Source organism: Argentina silus, assembly GCF_951799395.1.
Source record: "Argentina silus genome assembly, chromosome: 16".
Classification (NCBI taxonomy): Eukaryota; Metazoa; Chordata; class Actinopteri; order Argentiniformes; family Argentinidae; genus Argentina; species Argentina silus.
Window position 1 is genome coordinate 8964507 of NC_139670.1, and position 18420 is coordinate 8982926.

Below are 18420 nucleotides of genomic sequence, written 5' to 3' on the forward strand. Positions count from 1 at the left end.
CAGTTTCTTACCTGCAGCTGTTACTCTGCTGAACAGCCGCCCCCCTCCCAACTCCCATCTGGTTAGATGCCAAAATACATTCCATTGTCTCAGTACTTGTACTCTGTGCAATGACAATACAGTTGAATCTAATCTAATCTGTTGACATGTTACAAGTGAAAAGTGCTAACAATTGGCTGTCACAGTACATGTTCATTCAGTTGCTGCCCATATATTGAACTAGACTTATGGTAGATCCGAGGATATAATATGGGTGATATCTGGTCTGTCTGTCTTGAACCAATATATGAATACTGCCTCTGTTCACCTCAATTAAATTCATCCTCTTATTCACTTGTTTCATATACAGTAATATAGGCTATTGTGTATGTTTGATTGTGTTCTTTAGATTATGCCTATTGGATATCACTTTAAGGCTGATGTCACTGCGTCAACATGAAACGACGCAAAATGCATGGTAGAAGATGTGTTATGCAATTTGATACTAATAAGCTGCTTATCCACGAGGGAGGATGAGGATGCGCAGGGGCGGTGGCGAAACTTTCACCTGTCCTATTTGAAGAGCGCTGTAGTGGCAATCACTATGTCTTTTACTGTACCACGCTGGTGCATGTCGTCACACACTGGTGCTGTGCCTTTGATTCCAGTGACAATTTGATAGCGATTACCGGCGCTGCTCTCGCTCTGTCTTTCTGAACAGCGTGTCCCGTGAAGGGATAATGGTCATCATGAAGAGCTCGAGAGGATTACAACTCGCTTTTAGAATTTGCAAACGAAGTCATCATCACTCAGTCGGAATTATTGGAGCGCCTTTTTCAAAAGGACAGGTAAGGTGACAATAATGTATCAGAAATAGCCGGCTATTTGATGGACCCTAAAGTGCAATTCGAATTGCATCCTTCCTATCATAATCGAAAGGTATGGACATTCATGATCTATTCTACATCATAGTCATAGATTAGTAATTAACACAGTCCTATAAATTTAATTCTGCTGCAGCCGAGGGATGGTGTGGAGGGAGGACCAGACCTCATTCGCTCCGCCGGATTGGTGGAGAAGCTGAAAGCGCAAGGTGACGTCCCCTTGCTTTAAGACTACATTAATCATTTACAGTATATGCACATGCACCTGCGCTGAGATTTCTTTAAAAATATGAAGTGCATGTTGCTTACTGTAACGGAATAACAGAATATTTGTTTCCTGGGAGGCAGTGTGACATTATCCAATTGCGTAAATCCCAATATTGCATATTTCCAGTTATCATAATATATTCTGTCAGTGTTTTGATCACATGAAGTGATCCCTGACATAATATCGAGGGCTTAAGTGACATCTTGGGCCAAAATGACTTTATATATGTATTAAATGTACACAAAATCCAAAATGTTATGATTATGTTTATTCTCTATATAAATAGAAAGCTCTTGGTGGGATCTATTAAGTGGTGAAAGGAGCTAACTGAGATCCTTAACTGCATTGAAATATAGTGTATAAACACAAAAATCACAATACAATCGGCTCAGAATCAATGTTTTGTTTTGACTCTGCTTTAAAATTTCTAAAATGTCACTTATGCCCTTTGCTTTCAAGCCCTTTATATGCAGAGGCCCCAGCAAACAGCAGGCAAACCTGTTCCTTGAGGTGCTCAGATTAGTAATTGAATATGTTCAAAGGATCAGTTTGAAATCTGGTGTCAAATTACTATAATTTACTGTACATTAAGTCCGGTATCAACATTATTTATGGCCTATGTTAAGCTTCAGGCAATTCAGAACTTTATTAGTGATTTAACCGACACCTAAATTCAGTGTGAGGATCATGATTAACCATCATCATCACACCATAGCTGTATTTAGTATGTCATCACCTCATGATAGGACAGTGATGATCTCTAAACGGGTGCCTGTAGAATCACTACCAGGAAGACTAAACCTGTCCTGTGTCGTGTGGAGTCATGGGAAGTACTTCGGTGAGATAACAGTGTGAGAGAGGGATCAGTGTAATGGAGAAACATGTGAGCAGGATTGGTGTGTGTGTGTGTGTGTGTGTGTGTGTGTGTGTGTGTGTGTGTGTGTGCGTGTGCGTGTGCCCATGTAGTAAGCCGCCTGTGTGAGACCACGTGAGTCATCCTAGGCAGTCAGCCTCTCTGTTTTATTCATGGAACACATGAGACGGGATCTGATAGGCCTAGCTCACCTGACCTTGCTCCACACCCCCTGTGTGTGTGTGTGTGTGTGTGTGTGTGTGTGTGTGTGTGTGTGTGTGTGTGTGTGTGTGGTCAGGAGGACAACTGTGGCCTCCTGTGAAAGCATGCCAGTAAAAGCATGTCCACTTACCCTCCAGCAAAAGGACAGGCATTCTGGACAGAGCTCTGTCAATACTTAGCCTGCCTCTGTGTTCTATATTGAGATTAGCAGACCGATACATCTCAATAGCTAACATAATAACAGAAACAAAAAACAAATGCCATTCATAAGTCATTTATTTCATCCTGGAAAGAGTTAACATCAGCTTAGGAAATGTTTATATTGGTTTAAATGGAAATGGACGAATTACCAAAGTGCAATAACCTGAAGTCAATAACAAGAACATAACACAAAGCTAGTGGGAGGTTTAGCGAACAACTACTCCTCCCTTAATATGTTTTGAAACCAGTTTAGCATACAAACAAACCTGCCTCTGTCATTCTTATTCATCTTGACCACATCCTCCATAGGCTGTGCGGTCAAGGACTATGGCAACGTGGCGTTTGATGAGGTGCCCAACGATGAGCCCGTAGGCCGGGTGAAGAGACCAAGAGCTGTGGGCAGTGCCAATGAGCGCCTGGCAGCTGCCGTTCATGCTATTAAGAAAGACGGGCACACCTGTGTGATGCTGGGAGGAGACCACAGGTGTGGTGTGGTGTGTGTGCACGTGCGTGTGTGTGTGTGTGTGTGCAATGCTGTTTTTGTGGTGATGAGAGCTCTTGAAGTCAGAGAGCTTGCAACACCTGTATTCAGTTACTTGACAGTGATTGAAATGGAATGAAGCCTAACTCTGGTTTGTGTTCTGCTGTAGTCTGGCGATAGGCTCGATCCAGGGACATGCAGCAGCTCAGAAGGACCTCAGTGTGGTGTGGGTGGACGCCCATGCAGACATCAATACCCCTCTGACCTCCCCGTCAGGAAATGTCCACGGACAGCCCATGTCTTACCTCATTCATGAGCTGCACTCCCAGGTTATTATATAGGCTACTAGACAGCCCCAATACCCATACAGTATCTTCCTCTCCCCCTCTGTCTCTTCTTATTTCTCTCTCAATATATATATATATATTTTCATATTTTCAAACATCACATTTGGTTGTATTTTCCCTTTGACTACTAAATCTTTCATCAGGCATAGCCATGACATGCGCTCACAATTGTTTCTGTAAAACCTCCTGTAGTTGCAAAACATGGAGAAAAAAAGTAGTGCAATGTCTCTCTTAATTGTTCATTTACAGTAACTCTCCTTAGCTTCTTCCTCTTTTCTTAGTGTTCAGTAAAGACACATCTTCATTTTCCCAGGAATGCAATAGTCTGGTATTATAACTTCTGGTATATAAACATAAGATAGAGAATAGCCATATCAGCTATGTTTGTGTTTCCTGTGGTGAGAATGGGGTTGTTGCAGGCACTCCTTCTCACTGCTCTCTGACCAAGCTGTAATTCTAGATGCAGATGTCACAACAAAGAGTATGAAATCACCAAAGATATTACATATTAAGCAAGCAAATCTGAATATAGAATCCAAGAGTGTATTGCTACTATTAAGATTACACAGTGTCAAAAATCTGAAAAAACATTTCTTCCACATTTGATTTGTGCACAACTCAACTCACAGAGTCCATCACTCTGCCCTTTATAATTTGAGTGTCTTGTGTTCCTTCTCTGTTTCTGCAACTAGATTCCAGTCATGCCGAGCTTCTCTTGGATAAAGCCATGTATATCAGCCAAAGATATTGTCTACATTGGCTTGAGAGACGTGGATCCAGAGGAGCAGTAGGTTTTGTCATATTTAAACATACTGATGCTAAATCTTATTGTGAGAAGCTTGCCCTGAATCAATATAACAGCAGAATAATAAAGATGTTTCCCATTCCAGCTACATCCTGAAGTACCTGGGAATCAAAGTTTACTCCATGACAGAGGTGGATCGCCTTGGCATAGCCAGAGTGATGGAGGAGACTTGTGACCACATCTACTCAAAGTAAGTAATTCATACATTTCCTCATTTGCTTTCTTTTCAACTGGCTATTCACGGTAGGTTAGGATTTGTATGCGTTCTTGGACAAACTTTGGATGTGGCAAGCACACACAACTTTGGATGTGGCAAGAGGATTGGGCAATGATGGGTGTTTTTGGTATCTTCTGGGTGTAAAGGCACTGGCTGGTGAAATGTATTTCTCTCTGTAAACATGGTTTGTGTACTTTTCTCATGAACAGAGTGCAGAAGCCCATCCACCTCAGCTATGACATCGATGCCCTGGACCCTTCGGTGTCACCAGCCACAGGGACACCAGTCATAGGAGGACTCACCTACAGAGAGGGCATCTACATCACAGAGCACCTCTGTCAGACAGGTGGGGGATCTCACGGACACACGGACACACACACACACGGACACGGACACACACGCACACACACACAACATCACGGAGCACATCTGTCAAACAGGTTGGAGGTCACACACAAGCACACAATTGGAACCATTCTTTTCCAGTGTTTGGAGTGTGTGTCTGTGGTCCAGTGTGTTTGTGTGTTTTTTAAGAGAGACATTTAAGTCATACGTCTCTCTCTGCTAGGGCTCCTGTCTGCAGTAGACATGGTGGAGGTGAACCCTAAGCAGGCCGGGTCGGAGGAGGAGGTGCGTTCCACGGTCAACGCAGCGGTGGATCTGGTGCTAGGCTGCTTCGGACGACTGCGGCAGGGGAACCACCCTGCAGACTACCGCATGCCTGAACTTTGAACTCACACACCATGGTTCTGTACCTCAGAATCATAACTCTGTTTTTTGTGAAATACAGTTTGAACTACTGTACGTTATTACTTTTTGTATCGCATTTCATATGCAACAACAAGAAATTATGGAGAGAGAGAGAGATTAAAATACTTTTTTTCCAGGAACAGCAACTGTTGTGTGGTAAATATCGGTGAAATATAGGAATTATTATTCTGCACTTCTACGTCACAAATACTGGAACAGTCTAGGAGTCACACATTAGTTACCATAAAATTTATTTCTGTAGAAAACATTCATCTCACGCATAAAGAACATTATCTCCACACAACTCATTACATACAAATAGAAGATGGACTGTATCTTGGTGGATATACAATGACAACATTCTCCCTCAGGTTTCCCTTAGGGCCTACACACAGGAATAGGTTAAAATAAGCTAGGGCTGTGGAGGCAGGGGGCAGGGGGCAGGGATGGAGTGAGCACATGTGGGACCCCCTTAGTAACCCCCCTACTGATTCTGAGATTCATCTTTCATTCAATATTTTTTTACAGGAAAAATAAAATCCATCATAACCATTGATAATTGATCTTGACTTGCATTTGCCTCAGTAACACATAATTGGTCAGCACTTAGGGACACCTGCACTTGAGTCTGCTGGACTTCGCCAAGGCTAAAATGGGAGGGAGACAGAGAGAGAGGGACAGAGAGAGAGGGCCAGAGACATAGTGTACCTTTGGCTTTAAATGTCAGTCAGTGTTTATGTGTGCAGCAGATGCAGTGTTTGTCCTGGAGTGAATGACCTCAGCGCTAAAATAGCCCAATGGCAGGCAGACAGACAGACAGAGAGAGAGACGTAGCATTGGCAGAGAAGAGGGGTGTGAGAAGGAGAGGGGGAGGAAGAGAGGGAGGGAAGAGGGGGGAGAAAGAAGGGAGAGAGTGACAGGAGAGGGTGAGAAGGGGGACGTGTCTGAGGGGGAATCCAGGGTAAAATCTGACACAGCATGAGGTGAACTTGAGACTGGCCCTGTTATTAAACCACAGCTCCTCTGACAGTGCTCACACTGCGAATCAGACCTGTCACCTGCCATAAGACCCAAGTGAAGCACTGTTCTGAACCTGCCCTGGTTCTCTCAAAACCTACTTGTCTCCAAAACAGACCCTATCAAAACCCCAAATAGACCACATTAACACTCTAATACTAACAACTCTGATTGTCATAGTACAACCAAGTAACTTCCATTCCCCTGCCAGCTAGCCCCCTAGCCCCCCATCAACCCTAACCCCCCCCATCTGTTTTAGATATTCACACAGACATATTTTCCTACCGCTGGCCCAAGACAGGGCTATCTGATTCTGACCTGCTGGGGGGGAGGGGGGAGAATGAGGGAGGAGAGGGGAGACATCGGGGGAGAGACAGACGGAGACAGTGCATAAATCGGTCCTCTGTTTATCCGGTATGGAGTGAGAAGAGAGTGGAGTGGAGTGGAGTGAGTAACGTTGCGTCAGCGAGTGTTGAAAGTGGCTCCAAAGGGAAGGAGTGTTTATGATAAGACCTCATGTGGAAGAGGCTCAAAGGGAGCCTTGTCTTCGGTTAACATTTAGTCACTAGTATCACGATAAAAGTCCATGTCATGGGTGAGCGTAAAAGAAAAGTTCCTCAGGTTTAACTGCAGTCGGAGTGTGCAAAACCCATGACGAAAGGCACAGACTGGGATCAATGCGCGACAGATCAACTAGTGAGCCACGCACACACACACACGCACACACACACACACTCACTCAGATAAAAATAAATGTGAGATCACATGATCAGCCAGAGGCTCAGAGGTTGACCACTGAGTTTGGGGAGGGGGAGGAATGGGTAGAGAGAGAGGGGGAGAGAGCGAGTGAGCGAGTGAGCGAGAGAGCGAGCACTGAACATCCCTACGCCCACAAAGATACCAATCAGGGTCCAGTTGGATCGGAGGAAGAAGAGGAGGACAAAGAGCAGGAGACAGAGCGGTTGATTCCCTTGATCAGTCTGTCTCATCCAGGCTACAACGCCTTCTGAACTCCTGGCCTCGCTCGTGGATCCACTTATTAGACACTGGAGAGGGAGAGACAAGCGTAGTGATCAACACCGATAATTCTATATGATATCGATATCAGTCAATGGTCAAAATGAACAAATACTGCCCAGTGTTTCTTCATGGGTATTGCAAAGTTGGACACAACCAGGCACACAAACCAGTAGCTTAATGGAGCAAGCCATCAACAGTAATTAGGTCTATCAAAATCAGTTGGAGATAATATTTTCTACACATTCTGTATACTGTAAAGAGGGGGGTCCCAGCTCTCTAGCAAGCTTAAATTTGTGTCTCAACTCTCAAGAATGGGCATGTGAGGTCCAGCTTGAAATCAGCTGTTTTCAGGACAACAACAGCTCTCATACTAGCTACTGAAACATGACTTGCGCTATAAGCAACTATAGACATGTATTGTTCGAAGTAAACACAGCATACGCATCACACTGTCTCGAGTGTGTTTAGTAGCCAAATAAGTTACATTTCATTGTGGTACTCTCATTAACAACGTTTTTTATTTTTTTTATTTCGATCCTTTTTTATTTTGATACACTGTTTATAGCTCTCCTTGATTAAACCTTTCCCAACCAATGTATATCGATATTGTATTGAATAAATTCTACTGATATCGATCGAGACCTTCTATATCAGTGCATATTGCTAGACAAGAGGCTAAATTAAATTGAATCTGCATTGCAATATTGGAGCAGTAGCATTATCATATCAGTACTCAGAATATATAGGTAGCCTAGTAGGTATGTGTACAAAGACAATGCATGGACATTGTCCGGGCTAAGCCAGAGGTCTTTAGTAGAATCAGTGAGGTAAAGAGAAGAGTGGAGGTAGTAATGAGAGACTGGCAGCCTTACCCCACTTGTTGCCCACTAGGACCGGACAGGCTGCATGTCTGGTAGTGTAGTCTCCTTCCCCACTGGGAAACAAGTTATACCAGAACACTGCTGAGCCCTGAAAGAAGATGATATACACACGTTTGATTAATATTGCGTTCACCAAAAACACACACACACACAGATTTAATTGACATTGCACAGAATTCACTACAGTCATATGTGCGCACACACACACACACACCTTTTTGGGCACCACTGCAGCACCCACGTCTGTAAAGACTGTGGCGCCCCCTGATGTCACGTCACTCATCTGCAACACAGGAGAGCATCTACATTACATCACACTGACTTCATCAATGTTTTATCTAAGCATTATCAAAAGAATCAAGTTTGTTAATCCAATACTTTTAAAATAATTTGTGTTTTCCTATTGAAACTGCTCTAACATAACGTGACAATAGTTAAATAGGCTGAGCAGGTATCAAAAATGGAAGTATGGATATTGTATATGTTTTTGTTTCTGTTATCTAGGAGAACGTATTATGTGTCAGCGGTGACGCAGACAGCAGAGGTACTGACATAAATGAGCCAGGTGGCGATACGGTTCCCAGTCCCCAACTCCTTGAACGCATCCGGCTCATCTTTCTGCAGTTCCAGTTCCAAACAGAAACAAAAGGTTGGATGGCATCGTCAGTCAGTGTATTCAAGAGACTGTACACTCTAATGCAAATACAGGCCACTGGCTAAAAACAGCTAATGGCTCAATGCATGTGTGCCAGTCATCTATCAGCAGTCACCCAGTGCCTCTCATGCATCAGGCTCATATTTCCATGACAGGGTTAGAAAGAGAAGCCTTGTTGTTTACCCGTCCAAAGTCAAAGTGAGGCTCGTACTGCCCTCCCACACCATAATTTGCCACCTGCGGAGGGAGAGGAAGAGAGGTCCTAAACACACTGACAGATGCTGGGCTGCACCCAGACACTCTTCTGGTGTAGGGCCTCGTCAACAACGCCAACAACAACACACACACAGACAATAGAAACAGCACTCTTCTGGTGTAGGGCCTCGTCAACAACGCCAACAACAACACACACACAGACAATAGAAACAGATACTCTTGAGAAGACTCTTCTTCTCAGTAACCAGCAAGTTACTGTTCTATGATTCACAGTTACTTGGCTGTTCTAAAGTATAATGTTTAAATAAATGAATGAATGAATTCAACTGAACAGAATGTATGTATGCATGTATGAATTAATTAATGAATATATGAAAAGGTATGCCTGTGTATACCAATTATAGATTCTTTCCTGTCCTATAGATATGCTATAGATGCTGTATCCTTCACTGCCAGCGTTCCAGCCCTACTGCTTTGCCCTACTCCTCAAATCCTGAGGTTGTGTCACCTGGAGCTCCTCTGCAGTCTTCACGTCCAGTCCTGTGATGTCTTCAATGCGCTGGTTTATCCGTTCCACCACTGGGTCCTCATAGGCGGTCAGCCAGGCACTGTGACCAGAGGAAACCAAAGACAGGTTTCAGTGGGAAATTACATCTTTATTTGATGGACCAAAGGAGGCTGGATCACTTCCCCACAGTTAGCCAATAATCAAGAGCAAGGAGAATAGCATGCAAGTTAGTTGCAAGCAGAGTAAACAGGTTGTTTGGAATTAAATTGAGCGAGAGGTAGATCTTAGGGTTAAGAGAAATGGGGGTTGTTCTCCTATTGATTGCATAGGTAATTAGCATCTGTATCTTGTTTGAATCTCCCCCCAAATGAACTAAACTTGATGTTTGTCCACAAGGATGCTGAGGCAGAGAGAGTCACTCTTTATGACTTTGTGGATTATGAATTTATCAAAAGGCAGCAGCCATCCCTCTGGCCCAGTGTCCTACATGGAAAACCATACTGAATTACTGCATGTGTAAAAATAGATTGAGAAGGATAAACTAAAGTAAGTAACAGAATACGTTGTCATGTGTACTGCAGCAGTGTTGACTGGGCACACGGGCATCTCACCCAGACAGGCATCTCATACTTTCACTTTAAAAGGGATTGTTCACTATTTTAGAACTTCAAAAGTAAAAACAAAAGCCAGAAGTGTAAACGTGTGAGTTGGATGACACAGGGTTATATTTGAAGTACTGCCACAAATAGATTATGACCACTTCCTCAGACATAAAACCACTCAGAGGATTTAATTTACATCCACTAGGGGGCACTCCATAGCAAAGCCACATTAAACAGTTTAGCTCTCAAATGTAAGGAAGGAAGAACTCAACTCAACTTCCACCAGCAAAGAAACATTACTAGTAATTTTGAATAGGATCCATATATTGAATGAAAAAGCAGGAAAAACGGATTGAAAATAAGCCACTGCATGGATTGTCATGTCATGCTTTAAAAACAGCAAGCCTCAGAGACACACGTCTCTAATCTAAGAGGAGGAAGGGGATATGACTTTATAGAAGGAGTGGGAGGTTGAGAGGTATCATTAGGGTCAAATAAGGGACGAGGATAGCAGGGAGAGCAGACAGGGCCTCATGCCTCCTTCACCTTTAACCCCCGTTGACCCCTTACCTCTTGGAGACTCTGTAAGTAGCGGTGGTGAGTTTCCCTGTTTGGGGGTCATGCACCGTGGCGCGGCTTAGCTAGTTCCCACGTTCACAATAGGTACAGAGGAGAGGAGAGGAGAGGAGGAGGAGAAGGAGGAGGGAGAAACAGAGGAGAGGAAGAGAGGAGGAGAGAGAGACAGAGAGAGAGAGACAGAGAGAGACAGAGAGAGAGAGAGACGGTCACTATCTGACATAGAGATGGTGTAAGAGCCAGCCTGATGCTGGCCCAGCCATGCTACAGAGGCAGGATGCGAACCATGCTGTCTAAACCACTGCAGCACAAGTCCGCTAACTGATAGAGAAGGCTACGCCATTAAGATACTACAAAGGAGGATTAGATATTAGATATTAGACTGGCCCTGTCGCACCCAGAACAGTGTTAAGAGATGAAGAGTGTCAACTAGCAGGCAGTGCTTGACTCCCTGACTTCCCTCTTGTTATAATCAAGCAGTTACACGATTCCTTGGCAAGAGCACAGGTCAATAGGGGGCGCACACTAGTCTGGACATTACATTCACCTACAACATACATATCTATACCTTATATACATTAAAATTCCTTGTTCGGTCCATTGGAAGTTGGGTCAGCAATATGGAGAAAAGAACCCACTAGCAAGTTCTCCAAATCATACATTGTCAAATGACACTAGTAATACACTAGTAATACAAACAGGGCTTATGCCTTACATACTATACTTATATCCAGTGTCTCACAGTTGACTTACTGTGCTCTCGCCAAGGTTTCTACCCAAGCAGGTGTGGGGTATGAAGGGAGGGGGCGAGGGGGGGGGGCAGGAGTCGGGGAAGATTGGGTGGGATGGGGTAGAGTTTGGTGGTGTAGTGTACTGTTAGCCCACCCAACCCCAGACCCCTCCCTCCCTCCCCGCATGTTAATCTTACCTCTTGCTGATGCGATAGTGGGCGGTCTCCAGCACACCTGTTACTGGGTTGGAGATGGTGGCCCGGCGCAGCTGTGGAGCCAACCGGCCGAGAGGACACGGGTTACAGGGACACTCCCCCCTGTTACACACTGACTGGCTGGCTCACCATACACACTGCTACACACTATGCTGTACTTGCACCGTTGGCCTCTGCTGAGACCCCATACCCTTTTTCACAAAGGACCCTGAAAGCAATTCTTGCTGCGTCCCATTTCTCCACCCTATTCCTGAAGTACGCACTTTGAGCACTTTCTTATGTGGATTTTAGAAAGCACTGGATTGGTCTAAGCATGGATGGTTATGCCAATCCGTTCCAATCTAAATCAATGTGAAAGAAGTGCAGAAGTTCACACTTCAGGAGAAGGAGTGGAGAATTTGGACTGTCTGAATGGTGGGCAGTCTAGCAGAGGCAGACACAGCACCTTCTGTTGAAGCTAGCATATTCTGTTCCTCTGGTGCAAAGATGATATTTGTCACCGCATTGTGACCTGACCCTCATATTAAGGTGTGGGGACAGTTTCATTCCATTTGAGTCAGTTAAGGAGGTGATCTGAAATTCCCAAGTCAGGAATTGAAAAGTGACATTTATGTACATTTAAAAGACGTTTAGTTTGTGAATTGAATGACTTGACATGGGACTGACTCCAAATCTTGTCATATGGGTCAAACGTGGCACTTCAGTTGGAGCTGCCATCCGGCCAGTGTGTAACACTGTAGTATACGATGTCCTCATGCACAGGTTCTTAGAGCGCGTTCAGACAGAAGATGACACCAAAAGTAAAACTGTTTTCATACGTGAGTAGTATGAAAAAGACAGACTAGGAAAATGGATAGCTGTATTTTGTGTCCAAATGTAGGATACAAAAAATCCTGTCTGAACACGTCCTTATGGGACCTGAATATTCACACCAATCACACCCTAGACCTTGTCATCCCATAAGGCCATGCGGCTGAACTTACCCTGGGTTTGGCCAGCTCTTTGACCTTTTCTATCTCCTTGTCCGAGATGATATCATGGTAGCGGAAGACCCGGGGGCGGTCCCACTCGTCTTCCTGCTTCACCGGGCCAATCACAAACATGGGATGTCTGTTGTTGTTAAAGTAGCGACAGAACATGCGACTCTGCCTTCGCGGGGTCTGAGAGAGAGAGACAGAGGAGGGGGGGTGGGGGGGGGGAGGATTATAGAAGGTCATAAAAGGTCACCAGCTCACATATAGGTTGCCATGGTAGTTGACCAGATTCTCACAGCCATGGCCCAGTTCTGGCTAGTGGATTTAAAGGCATCAAGGCATGGTTCAGGGAGTACACACATGGACACACACACATGGACACACACACACACACACACACACACACACACACACACACGTACACACACGTACACACACGTACACACACGTACACACAGCCACAGCCTTCCGCCTCATGGCTAAACATAATGGCCCATGTAAACAGAGCCATCTAAGGACTGCTAGGGAGAAGCACAGGTGGGGGGAGCAACACATTACCCAGTGACTCCAGCAACAGGCAGATTCTCCCAAGCACCTTACTGGATCTCTTTAGGACACATCTGGTGCAATATCTACATAGTTTCCCTCTCATCATTTATACCAAAGTACAACTTACTCCTAACTCTGTATAGAGACAGCAGAGAGAGAGAGAGAGAGAGAGATGTGTGTGTACTGTTATTTACATCAGCCCTTCATTTCTGGCCTGAAACTCACCATCTTGATACCCTCTCCACGACACAGCTGCTCGTATTTCCTCCTCTCAGGGAGGTAGTCTGGCTGTCGACCCTTGGTTGTCTCCTTACTCTCCTTCTTCTCCCCCCCCTCCTCCTCCTCAGCCTTCTGCTGCTTGGACAGCTGGTACTGAAAGTACTTCAGGTTGCCATTGGCTCGCTGGTGAGCAGGGTCTGGGGGGGGAGGGCATGCATGACATGAAACACATTTACAGGATTAAAAAAAAAAAAAAAGGATACAAATTATTATATTATTTTTTTTCTAACAATCAAGATGGCGACGATGGGGCCCTGTTTAAAGACTTCAGCAAGGCATCCCTTCTTCATCCCTTTGATGTTACTACTACTGATACAGTGATGGGGGTGTACGGTGGTATACTGTTGTAGCATTATAACCTTGCTCTCACTTCTCTCATTAGGTTTTAAGCCAGAAATGAAGGGCTGATGTAAACTAATGTACTAATAATGTATTTGTATTTTTAAAGATCCCTGGACCTCAAGCATACAACCCATAAGCAACATAAATCCCCACTGACTCACCCAAAGAGAGCAGTCTCTTGGTGTAGTCCAGGGCCCTCTCTAGCTCCCCCTGCTGGTAGATGGAGTAACTGAGGTAGTCCAGGATGGTCACCACGTCCACAGTTGTCTCCTCTCCCTTGTCCACCTGTTTCAGGGCCTGGGCCATCCACAGCTCGGTGTGGTAGTAGTCTGCGTCTGAGTAGGCGATCTTCCCCAGCTCGTAGCAGTCCTCCACGTTCAGAGTGCTCTTGATGGTGACCGTTCCTGTGTGGATATAGATACAGTAAGTACATAACCAGACACATATGGCTAGGGGTTCGAAGGATGAACTCCAATGTATTAGCTCCTCAAAAGAAGAAAGAGAAAGTCTCCGAACATTTTTTCTCCGAGCGCATTTCAGATGTTTTACTCTCAAAAAGGTCTCAAGATGTTTGTCAGAGCATCAGCTTTTCAAAAGAACGAGAAAAGATTACTATCTCTATTTTCATACGTACATGCGTTTCATACATTTGTCCATGTGTGTCCATAAGCCCTGTACCTAGCCTCTACCCTACCCCCTCACCAGGCAGCTCTCCTGTGGAGATGGTCTGTGTGTCCAGCTTGTAGGTGTCCTGGAGCCTCATCAGAGCCTTGGCTGCTCCTGTCTGGTCGTCATCGTTGGGGAAGTGCTGTCTCTGGATGGTCAGGTTAGAGACGAACCCTGAAACATGGTGAGGAAGGAGACTTACTAACCTATATGGATTTACTCATAGGTAATGCAATAAGCAAAGGTCTCCTCCACTCACATGGAAAATGACTCAATCACTATACTAAATATAACACTTTGGATTAAGTGCATCATTGTAAATCATTTATTTATCATGTGGTGTGTGTGTGTATGTTTGTGTGTGTGTGTGTGTGTGTGTGTGTGTGTGTGTGTAGTGATAGAGACAGAGGAGCAGTTCTGACCGTCAGACATATCCTTGAGAACCAGGCTCTCCAGTTCTCCCCACTCTGTGTTCAGCCTCTTCATCAGCTTGAAGGCGTTGACCGGGTGGCCAACAAACTCCTCTGGGTCCTGAGTGGCGGTGGACGACAGCACATCCAGCTTCTCAGCCCACCTGAACACACCACACACACACACACACCACACACCACACATTGTGTGTGAAGATTACATCATGTGTTTCACCTAACACACCCTGTTGAATTTCTCCTAACACACCCTGTTGAGTGAAATGAACTCTGGGAACAAGCCCATTGTTAGCTAGAGACATGGCAAAATGATATCCCCAGGCAACATGATATGGTTCAGGTAGTATTGAGAGGCAGGACATGGTCTCTCTTCACTTTGATATAATAGTATGTGCTACCATTATAGTAGCAGGAGAGAGCGAGAAACAGAGAGAGAGAGAAAGAGAGAGAGAGAGAGAGAGAAAGAGAGAGAGAGAAAAGGTCAGAGGCAGAAAGGCAGAAAGGCAGAAAAAGCAATAAGCTTTAAGATTAACTTCAAGATCTGTCTGGTCTTGGGAGGAATCTCACTTTTTAACCTGTTCCAGCTTGTTCTCCTCTGCTTTGATATAATCCTTAAGGGAGGTGACCAGGTCCTTCTCGGTGTACAGCAGATCAGTCATCTGACCTTTAGGACGCACAGACACCATCCACACAACACAGTCAAAGCCAGTCGGTCACAAAGGAAATGCTGATGATGGCTAAGACAGGTTGAAAATAGTTGATGCACAGAGTAAATCAAATCAAATCAAAGTTGAGCACAGGATACAGCTGCAGTAAACAGTCCAATCAATTGCTTTTGACAAGCTACCTCAACAGTACAGTGAAATAGAAGGATAGAAATACTAATATATGAGTAATAACAATATAATACACAATATACTGTTGATGAAGAAATGAGGAACCTTATGTAAACCACAGATGAGGAGGAGGAGGACATTTACCAATGGAGGTGTAGAAGTCATTGTGAGCAGAGGACGTGTAGAAGAGACAGCTCATCAAAACACACCACACACCCTTCAGCGCCATCTTCACACTGCTGCAGTGCACGACTGTATGATGAGAGGTAAGGATATGCCAGTGTGTTAGTTAAAGATTTGAGAGAGCTCTGAACAGCCTACTGAATAAACCAACGTTTCTGCACCCAGGGCCTTTGTCAGGACCATATCACTAACACATTAGACCAGATGAGACTTGTTTCACACTCATGATGATGGTGATGATGATGATGATGATTTTATCCTATGGTTGGAACAGTTCCTAGACACGCAAACATTCCAATGTGTCTAACTTAGCACCGATCAAAAGTCAACATGTGCCAGCCTTTCCGATTGGTTGGGCTGAGCCTGAGACACACGCCAGGCTGGCATTGACTTGTGTTGCATGCTGGGATATGGCTTTGCTGCTGCTGCCTCTTGCCAGGCATGCCCTGTCACTGTGAGTGGGGCTCTCCAGCACCCACTGAGTCTGCATGCGCTCAGTGAATAAACAACCAAGCACCAACTCATGTCCCCCGCCTGTACCCACACTGGTCTATTCACTGCCCCTTCAAGGCCTTGACTCCTTAGCCGCTTGGAAACTGGTCGCATGGGGCCTCTAATTCTTCTCATCCTATACTGCATTGCCTCTCCACCAGGGGAGGTTGGTGGAGGTAGAAATTGGAGGACGGACTGCATTGTAATCAAAATCCATTCAGTACAATGAGTCGATTTCTACCTCCTCTGCTCTCCATACACTGTAAGGCCTGATTACTCAATTTGTGAGCTACAAAACAACATGCTAATTGGGACTCCAAGGACAGTATTTTACCAAATCATTGAGCATCTGAAGCTTCTAGGTGATATACGACAGTAGACAAGCCTGTGGGAGTGCAGCTGCATCTCAAGGACACCAAGGAGCAGAGGGGGGTCAGGGTGTGTGTGTGTGTGTGTGTGTAGGGGGGGGGGGGGGGTCAGGGTAGGGGGGAAAAGGCATTTCCCATTTGTCCCATACTGCTTTCTAGCCTTTTGGGCATTCTAAATATTCACAACAGGCAATCAGAGTGGAGAGGTTCACGAAGACTGCTCAGGCAATCCCTTCTGTAATTCAGTCCAGAGAGGAATACTGCCAATACACTTGGTTGTCCTTTAGTGTTTGTCTGGATTTGATTTCTGTGTTGATGGGTATCCTTGAAACAGATGTCAGACACATGAACAGAAGCCACAGTGATCTGCAACATCACAGGTCACCTGGAAAGGTGGTAGGCAGGAATGCATGCTGATTTATAATGGGGCTAGAGTAAAATGTCACGGTTATGAAAACTAGTGAGGACATGTATATTGTGTGTTTGTGATCTACTGCTGCCTCTGCTACAAAATACTATCTAAGGACGGATAACGGCAACCCTGAAGCACAAGTCGTCAGCCATCGCTACTGTATTAGCTGTCTAAATTATAATAGAACTTGTCCTGACATATCTAATTTACAAGAGCTGTACTGGCAGAATAAATTAGTTGAAGACAACTTGTACTGACATAACACAGGTGCAAGGAATGTTTCAGTCCCAACCTTACTCTACTTTTGGTGAGGTTTATGGGAAAACAATTGAGGGAGACAAGACTGCCACGTCCATGCCCCTCCCCCATCCCAGGATTTCGCGAGCATTCCATCGGCTTCAGAATAAACTCCCTGCCTTTACTGGACGAAAACTCTAGCAGAGTTCACTGAAAATGACGTTTGCGCAAATGAGAGAAGTGAGAGTTTCATTATCCCGCATGGCTGTAAGCTAAATGACCCAGCAAAAATGTTTGCAATCGGGCTGCTTTTTAACTGGCAACATTATAACAAAACGCGTGCAACAATGTATCAACAACTGCATTTGTTTCCACAATGTTACTATGTCACCAAGGAAAAACCATTGATGATTGATACATATTAGTTGTACTCCTGCTGCGACAATACACTGTTCCATATAGACTTTTGCAACAGATTATATTTAGCTGACCCATCAAGCTCAGGCCAAATCAAAGCAACACATGGAAACAGCTGCAGTAAGAAGAAACAAATCAATAATTTCACTTGTGACGATGTTGTGATTACAAGTAACTTTACAACTGAGCGGCAAACATAGCAATGTTTTATTCCCGAGAGGGAATCGGAGGATTGAAACAACGATATAACGGCGCCGATCATGTAGATCATAGCTAAATCACTGAGGACATTTCTAGATATTTCCTCCAATACTAGTGGATATCCACTACGGCGAGCGACACCATTCGTTACATATGCAGTAATTTAAAATGTCTTAGACAACCATACCTTTTTTTTGGGGCTCAGGGCTGCGTTCGGAAGGGAGCTGAATTCCCCACGTAGGCTATCGTTACTGTATTCTCCAAATCCTCGGTATGTGTGCCGAACTGACCCCCGTGGGTTATTTTACCAGTTTACCCTCTTCATTGACATTTTCAGGATGAGGTATGTCGCCACCTGGCGGCTGAATGAGGAGCTAAAATAAAGTAGCTTACATGCCCAGTATAGTATACAATACACATCTGAATTAGTATGTTAGAACACAGTATTACAAAGTGCCACATTTGGTAGAGAAAGGCTGCTTGCTAACTGCAGGATAGTATTTAGATGTTGCTACTGCATTGAATCACTGTCCATCTCTTATACAAGTGCATTCTCTCTATCTAGAGCTGAGGTCGCTGTGCTCGTTCCACACTGAAAGCACTCGGTT

The 18420-nt window shown here is 44.6% G+C and overlaps 2 protein-coding genes across 3 annotated transcripts; one reads left to right on the top strand and one right to left on the bottom strand.

Moving 5' to 3' along the window:
• The first annotated feature begins 661 nt into the window (after positions 1-661).
• Positions 662-4990, top strand: arg1 (arginase 1). Its single transcript, XM_083688154.1, has 8 exons — positions 662-827; positions 1000-1072; positions 2717-2891; positions 3058-3217; positions 3928-4022; positions 4126-4230; positions 4467-4603; positions 4826-4990. The coding sequence occupies exons 1-8, from the start codon at positions 720-722 to the stop codon at positions 4987-4989; spliced, it is 1017 nt and encodes a 338-aa protein (XP_083544280.1). The 5' UTR covers positions 662-719; the 3' UTR covers position 4990.
• Positions 4991-5241: 251 nt separating this feature from the next.
• Positions 5242-18096, bottom strand: p4ha1a (prolyl 4-hydroxylase, alpha polypeptide I a). 2 transcript variants are annotated; one of them, XM_083686926.1, is made up of 15 exons: positions 18000-18096; positions 15647-15754; positions 15234-15330; positions 14661-14812; positions 14275-14412; positions 13734-13976; positions 13177-13367; positions 12412-12588; positions 10477-10547; positions 9305-9404; positions 8764-8817; positions 8478-8543; positions 8140-8208; positions 7917-8013; positions 5242-7070 (listed from the first exon to the last, which is right to left on the bottom strand). In XM_083686926.1, exons 2-15 carry the CDS (start codon positions 15729-15731, stop codon positions 7000-7002), a joined length of 1611 nt encoding a protein of 536 aa, XP_083543052.1. In that variant the 5' UTR covers positions 15732-15754; positions 18000-18096; the 3' UTR covers positions 5242-6999. The 2 variants fall into 2 exon arrangements, with proteins under 2 accessions (XP_083543052.1, XP_083543051.1); XM_083686925.1 differs by lacking the exon at positions 10477-10547 and adding an exon at positions 11411-11481.
• Positions 18097-18420: the final 324 nt, after the last annotated feature.